The following is a 20,449-nucleotide window of genomic DNA, read 5'->3' on the forward strand; positions in this document are numbered from 1 at the left end:
TGAGTAAATAGATATGTCAATAAATAATCATATCCTGCACAAAGAGAAACCTGAGGGAGAGAAGGATGGTAGCCAGGGAGTTTTGCTGATACAGGTGGAAGTTTTTATTGTTTCCTTTCTCTTAATGACTTCCCTTGCTCTGATTTCTTTTCTTTTAGAGCTTTGAGGGGGAGTTACTGGTGTCCCTGAGCTTCTTCATTGCACACAAGAGCCTTATATCCTTCTTCCTCAAATAGATGTCCTTTCCTGAGCTCCTGGATGTTTACTCTCCAAGACTCTAAAATCCTTTATGTAGTTTATCCCCATGCCTAAATCAGGTTTTCTTTCTGTGTTAGCAAGAGCTTCCTGCACCACCTAGTTTGTCCTTCCTTGGCCAAACAGGCTTCTTTGTGTGCTGAACTGGCCTCTGTCCTATTACACCTTGCTTAAAAAGAAAGTTGCTGTCAGGACAGTGGGAGATGAGGCATCTACCATCAGCCACAGCAGCAAGCCAGCAGTGGGGCAGGGAGGTATCCAGAGGCGCTTCTGTGGGATCACTTGGGACAGCATCACTCATTTCTTTTGGAGAAAAGATTCATTGCCTTCATGGGTCATTCTCTGGCTGTACCTGAGCATGACCCTGTGTTTTGTATGACAGAGGTCAGAATGACTTTAAATACAGCAAACCATCATTGGAACATCTGAGCTCTAGCAGTCACTGGGGTTCCCAAGGATATGCCCAGTAGCACACCATGTTCTCATGGAGACTGTAGCAGCTCCCTCTCACGGGGTCTCCTGTGAGCTACTCACTACTCTTGAAGGGATGGAGAGGACAGTTAAGTGGCTCGTTTCTACAGGGATATTCTTAGGTGCAGCCTTTGAATTAAGGAGGGGGTTTGGGAGGAGAGATGAGTCCACACCCAGATCCTGTGTCTTCTCGATGGTCCCTGGTTTGGGACAAGTGGTTCAGTCCTACTGTGCCCATTCTGGTCCCAGCCCATGGCCAGTTTCATGTCATATATTTCTGGGTTTATGGCCTTACTTTTGAATACAAAACAAAAGCCATGAGTGACAGCACGAAAGGTTCCTGACTGTTTGGCCATCCCTTTTTTTTTTTTTTTGGCCCTAAGTAATGGGGAAGATAAAGTCTGGAAAACAGGGTTTAAAAATTAATGCTCAAAATGTGTTTCCTTGAGGAACTGAATTTCCCAAAGCACCCCATAGCCCTCGGTGTATGACAGTAGTTTAGATCCTGTGGTTGTTTATTCTTATTTGAAAGGGAGATGTTGTTGAAACAAGGAGATGGCTTTGGGATAGTGGGGAGCTCATCAGATCGGTCTGTCTCGATTTTCTTTGTTGGTGGATTCCTGTGTCCACCTTTCTCCTTGCAGCTTCATCTTCCTTTGCAGCTCAGATCCTGTGTATTTCATCCAGGCCTCACTAGAGAGTTGTTTCTCTCCAACAGGTCTGCATCCTGATGGAAATGAAATTAAAGGAGGGACTTTGCAAACAGGCAAGCTGACCTTTTCAGCCCAGCTAGTGCTTGATCTGAGATTCAGATTTTGTAAACAAAGCAATGGCTGAATGTCATGCAGTGGCCTCGTTGCAAGTGAAACACTTGAGAGAAAATCCTGTGGGAGTGAGAGGCTCAGCTTGAGACTCCAGCAAGCCTTGCCCGTGTCCTGCCTTCACAAGTAGAATTGCTTCTAACGAGTGAGGTATGTGAGGTGCCAGCAATTCTCTGTGGTTTCACCACACTTGTGGGCCAGTTGGAGTCATTGGCATTACAAAGCTAATATTTACAGGTGGGAAGTGATCCAGGTGGGGATGCAGCCGTCGTGGAAAAAACCAAAATACTCTTTCCACTAGGCAGTTGTGGGAAGCCACAAGAGTGCCAGTGCTGCATGGGTGAGAGGGGCACAGCCAGGGCAGCAGAGGGAAACACTGATTCATTTCAGTCCCTTTTCCAGAGGCCCTGGCACCTTTTCCCAGGAACTAAGATCACAGGTGGCCAGGTAGGGTGGCCGCTGAAGTCTGGGGTCAGGAGTCTCTGTTTTCCCTGTAAGTTGGGGATACTGCGGTCAGCCTCTGTTTAGGAGATGGAAACTGGAGTGACTCAACTGAGTCTGACCCACGCTGCCTGGAAAGCAGAGCCATGCTGAGATCCTTCTTTTTTCAGTTCTGCTTTCAGGATGCAACTCTGGCAGCAAGTAGCAGCCAGAAATGGAGCTTGTGGCGAACCTAGAGTCTCCTCCCTTACAGATCTGTTTGGAGGTAGAATGTATGGACCCAAACAAGTGCTAACCTGGACTACAAGGCAGACTGTGGCCAGTTTCATATTTACTGCTGAGAATATATTGTGTAGCTCTCCAAAGGAAACTAGGTTGTGTAGAAATGCAGTGGTTACTCGTTATTTCACTTCGTGTCTGTGGAGGACATATGATGAGAAGGAGGAGGGTGGACAGAACTCATGTGCTGTTGCCAAACAGTCCTACCTGGCGTATTGATCTGAGTAGCCACTTTTAGGTGCATCTGGCTCTATTCTGGCTTGAGGATGGAGAAGCCACAAAATGTTCCTTCATGGCTTGCTTTCCTCATCTCCTCTGGCCATTCCCAGCACTTCAGGAGCTCATTTAAGCATGGCATTAGATGAGCCTTACTGTGTCATGCCTCATTTTGAGTGGTGCTGAGGGTGTTACTGTGATCTGCTGCTCTTTAAGCAGATGTGATGCTGCCTGTGGGTGCCCTGGCAGCCTGGAGCACAGCCCCAGCCAGGCACCCTGCATGTGCCTCAGCTTTGCTGGACCTCTCTCCAAGAAAACTGAAAGAGGGATTTCTTCGGGAAAGCTTTTTGTTAGACATCCTTCTGTGTCCTCCATCGATAAAGCTCCGGGTGGTTAGTGCTGCCTCCTTTAGTCTGTGCGGGGTGTGCCAGAGCTCTGGGTAGCCCATTTTCCCCTTGAGCTGCTGATGCAGGGTGGCAGAGAGGCTTCCTGAAGCACATGGACCTGTTCACCAGTGTGAACAGCTCAGAAGAAGCTCTCCACAGCGTTTTCCTAGCTGTGCCCTCTTTGCCCTGGTCAGCTGAGAAAGCTTTCAGTACCCAACAAGCAAGTTGCCCTGGATTTATGGAGTTAAAATGGAGAGTGAAGAAGGGAATAAAGATGGTTTCAGAGGTGAGATAGCGGTATCCTGAGCCACATGCCAAAATAACCTGCTCAGGCCATAATAGGGAGTAGCTGCCAAACCCCCTCCATGCCCAGCAGTACTGACTGAGGTCGTGGTTTGATAACTTCTGTCTTACCCATAAAAGAAAGTCATGCTGTGGTGAATGGAATAGTGAGCGTGGTTGTTGATACTACAAATGCAGGAAAGATGTGTAGTTGGAGTAGAAGGGGGACATGAGGTGTGAAGGTGATGGTGATGAGTGTTCCCCAGCCGTTGTGCTGCAATGGGAATATGCTTTTTGGGTGGGGATGAGAGGGAGGGAGATGGTTGCTTGGTTTTGATCATTTGGTTTTGTTCATGGCTACTCTGTGAATGGGAAAGGCTTGCTTTCTGTCTGGCTGTGGGACGTGGATCAAATGTGGCAGCTTGGAGCTGTGTGAAGCCAGGTCTGGAGCAGTACAGGGGATGGGCTGTCACATCTTTGAGAACTGCTGTGCACTACGTAAGCATTTAGGAAACTACTAATTAGGATGAGACAGTTTTACTGGCAGGACAGGAAAAGCAGAGCAGGAAGGCAGGGAGATTTTGATCTGCAGCGAAGGCTCCTTTGACATCTTCTGCTCACCAGGAGCAGGAAGGAGCTGAAGCAGTTGAGGTCTGAGCTCCACTTTGAGGTTGTCTCCAAACATTCAGTAGCACAAGAGAAGGAATTTGTGTAGCCTCCAGGGATGTAAATTTTAAGTAGGTTCCAATAGTGTGGTGGTACTGATGACAGTGGCTCAAAAGGGGCCACACAGAGACCATGGTGAAGAAGAGAAGAGGGCTGTGCTTGAGACAATAGCTCTTTTGAAGGTGCAATACCTTAGCCATACCTGGCAGATACCCTTCTCATGTTGCCTTCATAACCTATGTGTGTATGAGTTAGCAGGCTTGTGCCTCGCCAGGGAGAAGTGGAAGATACTTATTTCGGGAGTGTCTCATGTGCATCATTTATATGCTGAACACATGCCATGGGCTTTCTACAGTATTTTTCAAGCAAGCACTGTCGTTCTGGCAGCAGTCAGCAAGCTGCCTCTGGTTACAGAGCACTGGCAGCTCTGCAGGTACTGCAAAAGGTCTTGCTGCCTACTTAATACAGGGCAGGCTCTTGGTCTCTTGCCACCACAAAGGCCACATTTATAAATGAGCAGTAAGTGCTGGGAGTAAAGCAGGAGAAAACATCAGTGACTTTCAAACTGTTCCTTCTTTAGTCCCCAAAGTGCATTTTTGGCCCTTTGGGGTGAGGTGGGTGGATAGGCAACTTTGCCTCATTTGCTTCCCTGAAACCTGTTGAAAATCCAAGTGAGGCGGTTGCGTGATCTGTGTATGCATGCAGAAGAGGACCATCTGAATTGTAAATAGCACCTGCTAAATTATTATCAAGTGAAAGCTGGCGTGGGTGGAGTTCTCAGGAAAAAAACAACCTCAAGTCTTTTAATAAAAGCCATTCAGGCTGTTTTAACATTGTCCCCTAGCTGCACACTACATACTTCAGCTCATGTGGTTGCTACGGGGAGTTACGTGAGTCGTATCAAGGACAGGGAAGGCCCCATTAAATCCCGTTACTGTCAGTTGTGTGAGAGCTTTAAATGGCTACACTAAACCTCATTATTAAAGAAAGGAACTATCAATTTTATTTAATGCATGGTGCCCAACATTGATTCTGCTCCCAGCCCAGAGACTCAGCACGCACAGGGGTGATAAAAAATTAGACCTGCACTCTTCAGGACTTGTATTTAGCTGTAGTGGCATCCTGACTGCAGCCTGGCTGACTAACTGAGGGTGTGGAAGAAAGCTGCCCTGCACCCCTGCCAAGGCAGAAACTAAGCCTGAGCTCCTGGTGGAGAACAAAAAGGTGAGGAGCCACATGCCAGCCTTCAACCATCCCATGCAAAACATGGAAGGGTGTCTGCTAGGATCTTTTTGTAGTGAAGGGAGGCACAGCCTCACATAGGATGTTTTATGGCAGACCTGTGAGTGGCAAAGTAAAAGAATATTTCCCAAGTGAAACAGGCTGTTTTCCATCCCTCCATGCCTTATGGCCTCTTTGTCTTTACAAGACCCCAGGAGCATCCCTGCTGGCTCCGGAGAATGCTCAGGGGGCATCTCTGTCACAGGGCTTGGCTGGCATGGATAACCCGAGTACTGCAGGCTTGTTTCTTTATGGATGTCGTGGCAAGCTACTTTTGGCTTATGTAATTAAAAGGCTGGAGTTGTAAATTGTATTACAGGCTGTAATGAGGAATCAGATACCCGTAACAAACCAACTTTTATTCACATTTATTACTATTTCTGCTATTGCCATGAAGGAAAGATGCTTTCTGAAAAAAAGAACATGCCACCAGCACAATTTGATAGTGTCCTCGGGAAATTTAGGGCTGTGTTTTTCTCCCATTCACTGCACAGGCAAATTTGCAATAAAAATTACTTTGCTGCAGGAGCTTTCTTTTCCCATCACCAAGCTGTCAATCAGCCTGTAATTTCTTGGTATCAACCTATGCTGGAGAGCTGGCCGAGTTACTCTTACAATGTGTGCCCCTAAAACCTCAAATGTGAGAAAATCATTTTAGATGGAAGGAAGAAGATTTCATACTTCTTTTTTCAGGGTAAAAAAAAAATATTTCTGTCACAATGAGACACAACCTCTGAGGAAGGTGGAAATGGCAGCAGGAGAGTCCCAAGTCCTCCCTTTAGCCATAGGATGGCTCTACTTTCTACACTCCTACCATTTTTGGGGTGCCAGGGTGGGTCAGTGTTTGTCCCCTGTTGAGTCCCCCTGCTGAGGCTGCCAGCAGTGTTGCAGGGACAGCAGGGGGCTGGTTGTTGATGTGGAAACCAGTCCCTAACAACAACTCATTTCACCGAGGGGCACAGGCAGCCATCTGACATTGCCGATGTTGAGTGACTGCTGACCTTGTTTTTAGCGTCAGCTGATATGAACTGGAGCCCTGCCAGTTTGCACCAGTTGAAAGTCTGTCTCTTAATGGTGGTGATTACCCTGATTTTTAGAGCGGTGCTGACGAAATTGCAGCTGCTACGCTTCACATCGCTGGCTTTAAATTGGGGTGCCTGGGTCGTCTGGTGTTATCTTCAGTGCTAGGGTGTGTGAGAAGAACCTCTCTCCTTGTTCTGTGTCAGTCTTTTTTTCCCGTCTTTACTTTGGATGAAGAGATACTGCTTAAGCACACCATGGTATGAAAGCCGTAAAGCTATAAATTGCGCCTCTGGTAGGTCCACAATATGTTACCAATTATATCTGCTTTATTATTCACATCCAGGGGGAAAATGTACATCAGACCAACCTCAATCTCCAGGCAGGTTGGTACTCTACTAGGAGGAACACCGTGACTTTTCTTAATCAGTGGAAAAACAAACACAGTTTCAGCTGCCTCACATATGATACTTGTGTCCAGGATGACAAGTTGAGTAATATTGCTGTGGCTCTCCAGGCCATATGTTACAGCATTCGTGGCAGCATCATTGCCTTGTGGAAAGGAGAGAGGAGAGAAAGCACTTAGAGGGGCAGGGGTCTGGCTGGGTTCTGAGGACCCAGTTGCAGGGACCTTGGAAATTGCTGCCAAGGAGGTTGGTGGGGGAAGTTAATGCGAATGGCAGCGAACAGCATCAGAAATCCCATTAAAGCCAGAGGTCATGTCTGCAAAGGAGGGCACACTGCGTTTTGCAGGACTTCATTGCTAGAGCAGGGTTAGTGGGTTTTTCATTGCCTGTTCCAGCAGGGGTGAGGGTTTCTCTAAGTGTCTGTCCTCATAGGGGTTTTCTTCTGCATCTGCCCTGTCTTCGTCAGTCTGTCACTGTGGCAGGAATGAAGGTGGGGGTGTTGAAGCAATTGGAGTTATTGCTTCGGTGGTTACTTCTGTGTAGCTATATACAGTGGGTTTTAGCTCAGCAAAGCAACCCTCTTCTGAGCAGTTCCTGCGCTTTGAGCTGCTGGGCAATGGCTGTTGGGTGTGTTTAGGTGTGTTTGCTTGACCTGATGCTCAGTTCTACTGAGCTTTGGAAGTGTGGACTAATGTTCATATTTTTCTGTATGGGTGTGTATGTTTATGCATGCATGTTTGTGTATGTGTGCACATGAGCTCTAGAAAATCTTCTGAAGAGCAGCACTTGGATTACAGGCTTCTTTTAGGAAAGTGTTGGATACTCTCAGGTCTCCACATAAAGAAGTCATCTCTGTGTGCACTGCAGTTTGTTCTGGTTTTGTGACTGCAGCATTCATTCGACTTCTAACTTTTTAAAAGTTGAAAAACAAGTCAAGGTTATGTTTGTGCTTAATAATTCAGCAACATGCCAGCTCAGCATATTGTCTTTTTCTTCCCTAGTCATTCTGGCTTATTAAAAAGAAACAGTGATGACAGATAGAAGGGTGAAGGAGGCTGTGCCTTTCTGCTCTTAACTCCTGCCAGGTGCTGACTCCTTCCCCAGGAGTCCCCTGCTCACAATACTTTTAGTCCAGCAGTACCATCCCTACCCTGGGCAGGGAGAGAGGGCAGTAAGTCAGAGAGGGCAGTAAGTCAGCACTTAGATGTCCTCTTCTCTGTAGACCACATCCTTTTTTCTGAATAGAAGCATTTTCTGTTTCAGTGGGATATTACTCAGAATCCTTCAGTAACTCTGCCTCAGTGATACTTTATTTTCCACTGATGTTATTGTCACTGTGAATAAGAATAGATGAACGCAGTTTTATAAATCTGGGGGAACTGAGAGCAAACAGTGAGGCTCATGTTGTGTAACTCCCATCTCCAGTGTCCCTGAGCACAGACCAGCATTGTGCACAATTCCCACACGCAGACTTGGCAAGCAACCTGAAACATCATCTGCTGCTTATGTCCTGGCTCCTCAGCTTTGACTGTGCATCTCCATTTTGTCATGGTATATCATCTCCAGGTCCCATCTTGGCTCTCTGCAGGCCAGAAGCTACACATTTGGTTTATGGGAATAAACAGAGGGTTTAAGTCAGATCCACTGAAGTACTTAATATAGGATGAGCCTGAGGATTTGAGATTTGGCTTCCATAAGCAGAATACTTTGCAGTATTTGACATGAGTTCTTCCTGAGAGCTAGATATATTCCTGGAGACAATGGGAATAGGAGTCTCTTTAGGCAGAGGAGGTAAAAATAACATTTACATTTCTGTTATTAAAAATGAGGGGGGGTTAGAGCAAGAGAACGGGAGCCTTGGTTGTTGTTAATTTAGTTCTGTCAGGGGTAATGATTTATTTTAGAGCATAATGTTTTATTTGTGTTGAATACATATTTCTGGAAGAGTTTTATTTTTGTGTGTGTGCATGTGCTGTATCTGAAGTCTGGAACAGGTTTCCCAGAGAGGTGGTGGATGCACCATCCTTGGAGACATTCAGGGCCAGGCTGGATGTGCTTCTGAGCAACCTGGTCAAGTTGAAGATGTCCCTGCTCATTGCAGGGGGGGTTGGACCAGATGACTTTTGAAGGTCCCTTCCAACCCAAACTGTTGTATGATTCTGTATCCCATTTTCCCTTCTTGCCACTGAACAAATGAAAAGAGCTGGGGAAAGCATCTTAACATTGTCGTTTCACTCTGATGTTATATTGCAGGTATGGCCTCGCATGTGCAAGTTTTCTCTCCTCACACCCTTCAATCAAGTGCCTTCTGTAGCGTGAAGAAACTGAAAGTTGAGCCGAGTTCAAACTGGGATATGACTGGGTACGGCACACACAGCAAAGTCTACAGCCAGAGCAAGAACGTGCAGTCCTCCCAAGCAGCCGCCGCAGCAGCCGTCAACGCCTCCCTCCAGATCCCCAATCCAAGCATCCCTTACGAACAGACCATCATCTTCCCAGCAAGCACGGGGCACATCGTGGTGACATCTGCCAACAGTACTTCAGGTGTGGTTGCAGTGTCTGGGCAAACACTGGGCGGGCCACACAACCTGATGCGTCGCAGCACTGTGAGCCTTCTGGACACCTACCAAAAATGTGGACTTAAGCGCAAGAGTGAGGAGATCGAGAACACAAGCAGCGTGCAGATCATCGAAGAGCATCCACCAATGATTCAAAACAATGCTAGTGGGGCCACTGTAGCCACCGCTACCACCTCCACAGCCACCTCCAAAAACAGTGGCTCCAACAGCGAAGGGGATTACCAACTGGTACAACATGAGGTGCTCTGTTCCATGACCAACACATACGAAGTGTTAGAGTTTCTTGGTCGTGGAACCTTCGGACAAGTAGTCAAATGCTGGAAACGTGGCACTAACGAGATTGTGGCCATCAAAATCCTGAAAAACCATCCTTCCTATGCCCGGCAAGGCCAGATTGAAGTGAGCATCCTGGCTCGACTGAGCACAGAAAGTGCAGATGACTACAACTTTGTCCGTGCGTATGAGTGCTTTCAGCACAAGAATCACACATGCTTAGTCTTTGAAATGTTGGAGCAGAACCTCTATGATTTCCTAAAACAAAACAAATTCAGTCCTTTGCCCCTTAAGTACATTCGACCAATTCTGCAGCAGGTAGCAACTGCCCTAATGAAGCTGAAAAGCCTGGGACTGATTCATGCTGATCTCAAACCAGAGAACATCATGTTGGTAGACCCAGCCCGACAGCCATATAGGGTCAAGGTCATAGACTTTGGTTCAGCTAGCCATGTGTCAAAAGCTGTGTGTTCTACCTATCTTCAATCCCGATATTACAGGTAAGAGACTGTGCTCATGTAATGTTACTAGGAGAAGTATTTTGCCTGTGAGAATTTTCCTACACTTGTGCAAAGGAATGGGAGTCATCCCTTAATCCTCAGCTGGGATGGCCCTTAGAATGGCTTGCTGGTGATACGAGAAAATGGTATCCTAACCTTTTGGAATTTACTTGCATTGAAAACCACTGTAAAGTTATAAATAGCCATAAAATGTTGTAAAAATAGAATTTGACAGTTACAATTTAGAAACCCTTTCACCTCTGTCAGTACTTTGTTCTTTCTGGAACTGTTTCCAGAAGAGGGGATGTATCTGGAGAATCCACATTTCCTTTCAAAGTCAGTACAAGTAGGTTCTTGGTTTCAGAAAGACTTCAACCTAAACAATCAATCCATAGTTCAGATATGTCTTCTAGTCTTTACTCATACATGAAACAAGGGCCTTACAAGAGTAAGGTTGACCCACAGGAAAACTGTATGAATGCAAGAAGATGCTTTGTCAAAGACTAGTTTTCATACAGGCTGTGGAGCTTGCTAGAGTCAATGGGAGGATTTTGGCTGATTCCTGTTGGCTCTGCTCCAGGCAAGCAGGCAGCTTGGCCAGGCTGGAAACACCTTTCCCCATGTGGGAAGCTGTTGGTAGAGATGAATGGGTATTGCCAGTAATCTGATGTTGGACTGAGGACCTGTCTCCGACTTATGATTCCCACTCACAGTGCTTTTAACTAAAGGCATGTTATGTGCTAGGATGGAGTTCTGCCCTCTGTGTAAGTGTGCCCAAAGTGAAAGCTGTGAACCAGCTATGCCCCTCTTCAGTCTGTTGAACAGTTGTAGCAAATCAGCCTCTTTCCATAACCCCCAAAAGGTCATCCTCTCCCTCTGCCTTGACTCCAAGACACAAAGTCTCTCTGTCAGTGTTCTTTTCAGACCCTCTCTTTGGCACCAGTCAGCTTGATTCAACATCCCAAGGACTGGGAAAAGCAGTTCTACTGCTACCTCAGGGGCGGGGAAAAATAGGGAGGGAAAAGAAGGGGAATTTGTCTTTAGATGACAGCTGAATTTAGAAACACCCAGGCCCTGTTTTTGTTGTAATTGTGTGAAATGGGGGTGAAGAGGGAAAATGTGATCCTTCTTGGTGACTGATTTAATGAAAATCAGTCCTGGCAGCATCCACAGCTCGTCAGATGGGTTACTGAAAAGCAGGGTAGCTGCTTTGTTTGTAAATAGGAAATAAATCTGCCTTCTACATGGGAGCACTGGGGACAAAGAAACAATGTGAGTTGATAACAGGGCTTTTTCCTACTTCATAAACAGTGGCAAAAACCACCTGGGCCCTGAGCTTGGGAAGAGTTAATTTTCACAGGAATGGGAACTTTGACACTGTAGCACTGCAGCAGCTGATTTTTATCTGATTGTCCTTTGCTCTGAAGGAGGCCAGAAAAAAATTCCCAACCCTAGTTTATACCTCAGAAGAGACTTATTATATGAAATATTCAACCTGATGACAGTCCCATCCTCCAGGAGAGACATGTTTCTGTGGTAAATATGCAAAAGCTTTTAGGGTTGCAATTACCTGGCAGACTAGGATGAAAAAAAAGAAGATAATACAGGCATTTTGTTGTTGAGTTATCTGTGATTCTGCTTTAGCAGCCTAGGTCCCTAGCTGAAAGACAGAAGGGGCAGCCAAAATGAAATATGTGACAGAAAGCAGAAATGAAAGAGAAAAATGGTTCATTCTCAGCGACAAACAAGGAATATTTTTTGTGTCAGTCTCCAGGGAGGAAAAGGCTTGATAAAATCTGCTTTTTATATTTTAAATGTTATTCCTGCCCGGTCTGAAGTTGCGGCTGGTTAGATCATAAGTTCTGTCTAATTCCTCCCTTGTTTTCCATGCCTGAATTGATGGGAGGAGGGGAAAAGTGGCAGCAGCTCACCGGGAAATTAAAAAAAAGGAAAGAGAAAAATCTTGTTGGGTTGAATTACATCAGCAGGGGGCTGCTGATGAAGCTAAATTCAAGTCATGAGGAAAATTCATATTCTTCTCCATTTTCTGGTGGGGGAAAATACAGCACAGAGTAAAGACCCGTTCTACTCCAAGGAGAAGGCACTTTCATGCTAGGAGAAACACTGGGCTTTATAAAGATTTCATGTGTCTTCCATTTAATTTACACTTGTTTTGCTTGCTAGAGTATAAGAGACAAGGGGATGACTTCAAGAAATGGCATATTTAAGCTGAATGTGAAGGAAAAGCTTCCTCAGAGTAAAAACTCTCAGACTTTAAGCAGGCATGCCAAAGAAGTGACAAGAGCCATGTGCCCCTACATTTAAGGAGAGACAAGGCAGAGTGCTGAGGAATATAATGTAGTGGTTGGCTCTCAGCTGGAGGCTTTTTATCATGGGCTTTGGGGAGCAAATTCCCAGGTCATCCCCATATTTTATTAACAACTTGCTTTTTCTTTTCCTTCTTTTTTTCTTTTCCTTTAATACTACTCTCAAGAATGTGATAGACAAATCCTTTCAAGGGAGGAAAGTTGTGTGGGATCTCACTCATTCTCACAGTGATACAAGGCCAGATCCCTCAGCCCAGCTTCTTGTGAGAGGAATAGTAAGCAGACTTGCTATTGCATTTGTGTACCCCAACTTCAGCAATGTTTCTGGCCCTCAGGGATACTTCTGTCAGGTGAAGCCAGTGCTCTTCGGAAGGATCACAATTGTATTGAGGTGGCAGAGTGCGACAGAAAGTATAAAAAATCGTCATCAGAATGTCTTTAATCTAGGAAAACTTAGCTCCAATCCCTCTCAGAGGATGTAGCTTCCTTCAGGCTAGATGTGCTGCCATAATTGCTACTCTGGAGGTTTTTCTCACTTGCTCCTGACTATAGGGGTGCCCAGGGGAGGCAGGACATGCCAGGCTAGGGAGGAATTCCCCCTCACTGCTGAGATTCCCCCTCTGGGAAGACAGCAGTATCACACCCCAGAGTGCTGCAAAGATGATCATCCTCCTTCCTTCCACCCATCTTCAGCTTGTGGTGAAAACTTGCTGTTGTACAAAGCGTTTCTTATGTAATGTCTGTAGCCTTCATGTGTAGGATCTAGCTGGTGGCCATCCAAGTGTTCCCTCTTGCTTGGGACAGTGGTCCTAGTCTACCCTCCAGGCACTGTAGTCCTTCATCATGTCACCACTTGCTGAGTTGGCATCGGTGGTCCTTCGTGGAGGTACGTGGCGACAAAGCTGTGGGATGGAGATGCCTGTGTGAGGAACCGAAGCTGCTCTGCCCAGCTCACAGTGCAGGGACCCAGCCTGGCAGCTGACAGTTTTAGCCAGACACACTTAGGCTAGAAATGAAGCCATGTTCACAGAGCAGCCAGTCAAAAAGCTGCGATAGCAGCTGCATCATGGGGTATCTTCGTGGGATTTTATTTTTTTCCTTTTCTGTTTCATGCTGCAGTTTGGAGGGGAGATCATTGAGGTAGTCTCTGTGATCTCCATTTTGCAGGAGGTCAGAGGGATGAAGGACCAGAGAGATCCCTTCTGGGTTGATAATCCATGTATGAACAGCTTCCCGCAAAAACCCACATCCTGAGAAATGTAGGGCTCAGGCTGCAGCAGACATCCCCTCCATTAGAGCCCACATTCATGCACCCAGGTGGAAAAGGGGTACTGGCCTCTGAGAGAGGGGATGTTTGGAGTGGTGGGCAGAGCTGTGGTGCTCCCTTACTGGCACCAGAGCAGTTCCCTACCATGGGGCAGCAGTGCTGGGATGCTCAGAGCAGGAGGGCTTCTCCTGGGGGCACTACCACTACCTTGCCCTCTTGGCTTTTCTTTGCTGCTCAGCTGAAACAGCTGCTGTGTTGCACCCCAGGGATGACAGTGTTCCTCTAATTAATGGCATAATCACCTTATGAGATTTAAGTCTCAGAATTTGCAAAATATTGCAGATAGAAAGTAAGGGCTGTCGGCCGCATGCTATTAACAGATAAATGTAGTTTTGGTTCCTTGTTTTCAAAAGGGTTTGGTATGTGGCATGTCTAGCTTGGATAGAGATGCGCGCTTTGTAGGTAAGTGGCCTTTGATGAAATGTTTGGATAACAGAGAATGAAGCTGAGTATTAGTTTGAAGAGGTGTTTATCAGTCTAGTTTCAGACACTGCAAGAAAACAAGCAGGCATAAGGGCCTATGTGCATGTTGTCAACTGCCCATATGCAGTATACAATGAGGCTGTGTGCAGGTGTGTTTTTTAACTGGCTGTACATGCTTTGTTGGGTGAGTATGGGTCCTGAGGGATGTGTGGAGCTAAACTGGATCCATCTTGCCACATGTGGACATTGTACAGGTATCAGTCCTCTAACTGTGCTGACAAAGCAAGGTAGATTCCCGAGCAGTGTCACAACCTCTTGCCCATCGTGTGACTCAGAGGATGTGTCATTCTGGCCAAAACTGCCCTTTAAATGAGGCAGAAGTAGTGGCAGCAGGGGTGGGATAGGCTTATTAGTTTTCTCAGTGAACTGGCATTTCTTACATTTTTGTCTAAGTGCTAGTGCACTTACATTCCAAAGTCTCCTGCCATTCCAGACTCGCAAAAACATCTCTATCTCAAACTTGACTGCTTTTGCAGCTGTGGGAGCCTCATTGCTCTGCCAGTCTGTTTCAGTCCTACCTGCAACATTCACTGCTTTACTGACTCTGCCTCTCAAAGGGAAAGAGCAGGATAGTTAGATGGTTTGAGGAGGAGTTTCTTCTGGGGACTGGAGCAAAACTACCAGGTTCATTGCTGAAGTCTAAACTTGGTTTCACTTAGTGGTGATCATGCCTTGTAGGACTGCAGGCTTGCAAAACAGACAATACGTTGCAGAAGACTTTGTGGAGGAAAGCAGACTTCAACCTATACTATTTTAAACAGTTGTTCATTTCTTTCCCAAGGACGCTTGGAGTTTGGACTTGTTTTTTTTTTTTCAGAACCAAAACTCAGCAGAATTCTTTATTGCAAACCCAACACCAGGATTAATTGAATCTCTGTTTCCTTATACGGAGATCACTGAGTCTTGGAAGACAATATTCAGCTGAAAGCTTTTAGCTTTGTCCCATCTCTGTGATAATCAGGCCAGGTTGGTTTTTGTTTGAACAAAATTCTAGCAAAGATGGTTCTTCGCCAAATGCTTTTGCGTATAAATCACTTTGGAGCAGGTATAGTAAACTGGCATTATGCCCATGGTGCATCCAGCGAAAGATGCACGCTGTATATTCCAAACCACCTCCCTTTCTGGGGTCTAATTTAAAACAGAAGAGCCTGTATTTCATCCTAAACAATCTCCTCAGGCTGAGATCTTGCTGCGTATTTCTCTGTTGAAACCTTCTTACCATTTCCCATTTTTACTCTGAGCAGACGCGCCAGCTCTTCATTTCTCTTGTCAAAATTAGCGACCTGCCCCTTCCCCTGTGATGCTGGAGCATCTCCCTGCCTGGCTCCAGCACGTGATGCTGGCCTCACTCCGAAAGGAGCCTTGCGTCCCTCTGTGGAGTCAGAAGGGCCGTCACAGGAGGTCTTTATTTATTAACCAAGTGTATAAAATATGCCCAGTTACGTGCCTCCAGGCCCAAGAATATTTGTAACAAAGGGCTGTTTGCAAGGAACTCGACAGGGAGCCTTTTCCCAGCAAAGAGAGGTCGTCGATAGCCAAAGGAGGGGCAGAAGTCTTGCACTTCTTCCTTTTGGCTCACTGTGTGTGAGTGATGGAAAATCACATCTCAGCTGAGTACTGTGCCTTTTGTCCCCTCTCCCCTCTCTGAAGACAGCTCCTGTATGGCAAACAGGGGGCGCTGAGACTAATTCCTTCTGCAGATCTCAGTCTTGTCTTGGTGGTTGGAGAGAAATGAACCTGTGTGTCCACAGGCAGGGCTCAATCCATTGTGGTGTTGTAGATCAGAGACAAGTACTCGAAAGGCAGCCAGAGGCAGGTACGAGGGTCAGGAGCACTGGTTTTCCATCACCTGGTGCCACTCCATGACTGAGGGGCCCTGGTCCTAACCAGTTAGCTGGAGTTGCAAGACCTCTGCCATAGTCCAAAGAGGTGAAACACCGCAGGGAACTGATTGGCAAAGTCCCACTAAGCACAGATTAACAACAGAAAAAACTGAAATAGAAAAGATTTTTGGCTGCCACACTCACTGTTAATTGTTGGAACAACCAGAGACCCTAAGAGCACCCTGAAATCTGGGCTTTGGGCTACCTGTTACACACACCCCATCATTCCTGCAGTACTTTTCCCTTGTTCATCACTGTTAGAGATACTTGCATGAAAAAGAGTGTTTGTTTCTTAGGAGTTCCTAATTTCCACTAGTTTCTTTTCCCCACCTGAAATTGCAATCTCCCTTTAGATCTAGAAAGGATTGTTCAGTGTGACCAGTTTAAGTGGCAGGATGATAGCCTCAGGTGAGGGGATGAGCATGGGTAGCAGATGAACAGCTAAAAGAAAGACTGCTTCTTTTTTCCCTGTGTTTTACTTGCTCTTTTGTACAACTGCCATCTTCTCTACGTGCTTGCTGCTAGGATTGTTTCAGTAATGCTGTGAGGGAAGATCACGTAGAGGCTCTCAAGCCCCAGTCTTCTTACTTGCAGGTTGGCCACAGGTGATCTTGGTTTTAGGGTTTTTTTGGTGTGTTTTTTCCTTCTCCTGCCACTGTGTTTCTCACATGATCACCAAAACAGACTTGTCACAGGATTTCCTGCTGTCTATTTTTCTTCTCTCAAGCTTTATAAGCACAATAAGTCTTATACTGTGACTGCAGCCTGGTGAAATGATGTGAAAAATCAAGGTCACTCTCATATTTACTGTACCAGGGCAGGTCTGAAACAGCTACAAATGGCTACCTTGTTTTACTTTAAAAGAGCTATTTACCTAAGAGAAGTCAAAACTCTCTTATTGCAGCTATTGGCTGTAGCGGTTCAGACTCCATCTCTGTAGTATATAAAAGACATACTGTCTTTTGGTAAAGATACCTGTGCTCAGACCAGGGGCTAGGAAATAACCTAGCTCAGTATGGTGACAAGCAGTTGTTTCTGCAGCAATCCTTGTGAGTGAGGGTACAGTTTGTGGGGCTAGAACAAGGGGAGGCTGTAATCAGAGTCCACTGTTTGCATATATATGAAAGAGATAAAGTTCAGTCTCTGCTCCGGTTGCTTGCTTCTGTGGTTTTGTGTTTGCTCTCCTTTCTCTCCTCCCACTCAAGTCGCTTCCTCGCCAAGAGTAAAGGAAATGGAGTGGGGAAAGGGTGCTCTCTTTTCAGCTCTGATGACAGAACAGCAGCAGCCACTCATAGGAACAGTGGTGTGGTGACCCACAGACATTACTCCAGCAACAGGCAGCCAGTGAAGGAGAACATACTGCAATTACACACTGAAGTATGATTTTCCATGTCTTTCTCTGCTTATTTCAATGCAAGTTTGGGTCAGGGCAATAGCTGGGTAAGGGCAGTGGTGACTGCTGAGAAGCAGAATGGGGTGACGGGCTGTTGGTGTGAGATCAGTGCTCCAAGTGTGAAAATAAGAATTGCAAGTAGCGAGATTCATCATCCGCACTTCTGAATATGAAAAAGCAGCATTAGCAGCACAGTATGCACAGGATTTCACGGTTGCTTTGCTCAAGCACCATGTATTTAAATACTATCAGGTTTTTGCCTCCCCCTGTATATTTGCTCACTGCAGGCAAGAGATATAAGTGTAACATGGAGGAAGCTTACTGTGTACATCTATGCATTAGGTTCACAAGTTTTAGACCCTGGCACAGTGGGACTGAAAAGCCATATTACACTTGAAGAACACCTGATTGGAAAGTGTGTCTGCTGTGCTTATTGGCAATGAGGTCAGAAAAGTGACTAACGTTGGTTTATAAATGAATGAGTCATTACCAGAAGAGAGAAATTACCTAAAGATGCTATAATTAGTATGGGGTTATATATTTCCCAGCTTCAGACCCCTGAATGCTGTGATTTGAGTCCTCGAAGTGTCTACCTTAACTTCTCAAGCCACTTGCTGCACTAGTAGCTTCAAATTAACCTAAGCTAATATAAAGGCACCTAATTCTTAGGTGGGGGCTCAGTAGCTGCCTTCTTCTCTAGGTCACGCTGGGGAAAAGGAGCAACTCTCAAGCAGTTGAGAGTGGTTATCTTACTTGAAAAACACTAATCTTGTGGCCTGACTTAAGCTGAGTTAGAGCCACAGCTGTTACCTGTTTAAGGAGGAAGGTCAAGGAAAAGTCCTTTACCTTTTAGTCCAGGTCATACAATGGTTATTCTGTGCTGCTTTGCAAGGTGGGGTGAGGGAAAGGCAGAAGAGGGACGTCAATATATATACCATGAGAAATGTTCAGTTCTAAGAGGAACAAATCAAAGGCAAGTAGCTCTAGGAAGTGAAAGAGGAAAAGGGCAGGGGAAAAATTCTCTTACATGGGATAGCTACCTAGAAGTCGCTGTTCCCCACATAAGGAAGATGTGGGAGGAAAGGAGATGAGATTTCAGCCTTCTTGCTATCTGAAGACTTCCAAACCAGAGATAGCTGACTTCCCAACAGGGCATCGTGGTTCTCCCATGGTGGGCTGGAACATGAAAATAATTTGGGAGTCCCTGCATGGCAGCTTGACCTGTATTTTCTACTTATTGAAGGGCAGAAGTAATCACAGCTGTTGTTTTACTTGCACAGATGTAAATTATTTTGTAGCTGAGAGGTTTTGCCTTCCTATTGCTGTGACTGCATGGAATCGGTGCTTGGGTTCAGGTTCTGTTCACTCTGTCCCTGCATCTGCTGGTTTGGATTGACCAGGGAGTAGCAGACTTCTGCACAATACCAAACTTACTGTTCGCCTCTGAAAGCTCCTGCTTAGGAGCAGAGGCAGGGTGGATGTGTGGGATTTGGCTTGAATTTAGCTGAAGTAACTCTAAATCAAAAACCCTATGGCTCAAAGAGGTGGGTTAACATTTTGTCGTTATTTTCTTTCTGCCAACTACTGCCATTCTAGCTGGTTTGAAGCAGAAGTTCTCGGGCCTTCTTTCGTGCCAAAAGTTTAATCATGTCATTACTGAACTTCTACCATTGTGGGATGCTAGGGAGAGTTTTCACATCACTCTGGTTACTTGTGCAGCTCTTAAGCCCAGGAAGTTCACTAGCTGAAGCTTTTAGAGGAGAATTGCCTGTCCCAGCAGCATGGTGTTCATGTAGAGGCATACACGGAAAAGTTAGCAAGGTTTCAGTTAACGTGACGACAGGCGGAGCACTACTGTAATGAGTTGTGTTTTAACTGCAGATTACATGATTAGATCACTTGTGGTAATATTGCTGAGCAACACCGTGTTTTCTCCCCATACTCTCCGTTTAGCTATAGGTGTCTGTTGCTGTTTACAGTATGCTGTTATCCTTGGATGCCGTGTTTTCTGAAGGAGGGCTGTGTTGACAGCACCTAACACACAAAGATTTTTGTGGCTGAGGCCCTTAAACAAAAGGATAATAGGGAGTATAATGGTACACATGACCATGAGTGCTACCACGCATGTTAATGTGACAGCTGGTATACAGAAGGAAAGCTGATGGCCTTTTTTGGCTCTGCCATGGTAAGGATTAGTGCTTCAACTAGTTGCTTCCATGCTGAACTGTGTAGTCAAAAGAATATCCAGGGTGCTGGGGTGGAGAGAATATGTGGTGGCTTAAAGAAAAGGTTTCAGTTTATTTTGTCCACAAGTATTTTACTTACCAGTGAGAGACTGCAAACAGAGAATAATCATCCAGGAGGAAGACAGAGTATTTCTTCTGTGCTCTCAACAACAGTAAGAGGGACAGATGAAATCTAAAAGGTAAGCAGGTTCAGCTGAGGCTAGCCGAATTTGCTGGTTACTGACCATGAAATACTGCCAGTTGATTTCAGCAAGAAAAAGGAAGCCATGGCAAGGGCCTCTATCAAAAGTCAAAGCTTACCTAAGCAATCTCATCCCCATAGTTCCAAAAATACATCTCCTGCTTTTGTTAGCCACTTAAACTAGTGGACTGGGTTCTGGAGGGTTGCATGCGCATAAGCAAAAGCAGAAGATAGCTGTGTTGCTGTTTCTGGAAATGCTTTTCTGGAAGCTCATTTGATAACCTATCTCCTCTTAGCAGGTGCTTAAGGGACCAGGGAAGAGAAAGGTAGCACAGGCTGCATTTTACTTAGCAATGGCAATATGTGTACAGAGATGTGGTGGCTCAAAACATATTCCTTTGTAAGTGAGGTGAAAATGCAGCTTGATGTGTGAGATATATAATGAGCAAGAGAAAGGCATGTTAACTGGGTTGGAGATAACATTCTGTCTTTTGAATGGATTCTTGTTATTGTCACTGTTACTTCAGAAAAAAAAATTTGAAATTATTCTTTTTTCTCTGTTGTTTAGTTCTTGTTCTCAGCTTTGTTATGGCCACTAAGAGATGATAAAAATGGATTGGCACGAAGTTAGGTTTCCTGTATCATTTAGAGTTGTTTTCAGCCCTTAGCACTTTGATACGGTCTGTTCTTCATTTTGAAAATAGCAATAAAAGAGCAGAGAGCATAAGAAAA

General features: G+C 45.5%; 1 protein-coding gene across 7 annotated transcripts in view; it reads left to right on the plus strand.

The window, feature by feature from the left end:
- HIPK2 (homeodomain interacting protein kinase 2) overlaps positions 1-20,449 on the plus strand; it is a 138,209-nt gene that overhangs the window by 32,922 nt on the left and 84,838 nt on the right. For all 7 annotated transcript variants that reach the window (XM_065680716.1, XM_065680677.1, XM_065680687.1 and 4 more), the window contains exon 2: positions 8,779-9,877. In XM_065680716.1, coding sequence (XP_065536788.1) covers positions 8,779-9,877 — 1,099 coding nt within the window. The remainder of the gene's footprint in view (positions 1-8,778; positions 9,878-20,449) is intronic.

Source organism: Lathamus discolor, chromosome 1 (assembly GCF_037157495.1).
Source record: "Lathamus discolor isolate bLatDis1 chromosome 1, bLatDis1.hap1, whole genome shotgun sequence".
Lineage (NCBI taxonomy): Eukaryota > Metazoa > Chordata > Aves > Psittaciformes > Psittacidae > Lathamus > Lathamus discolor.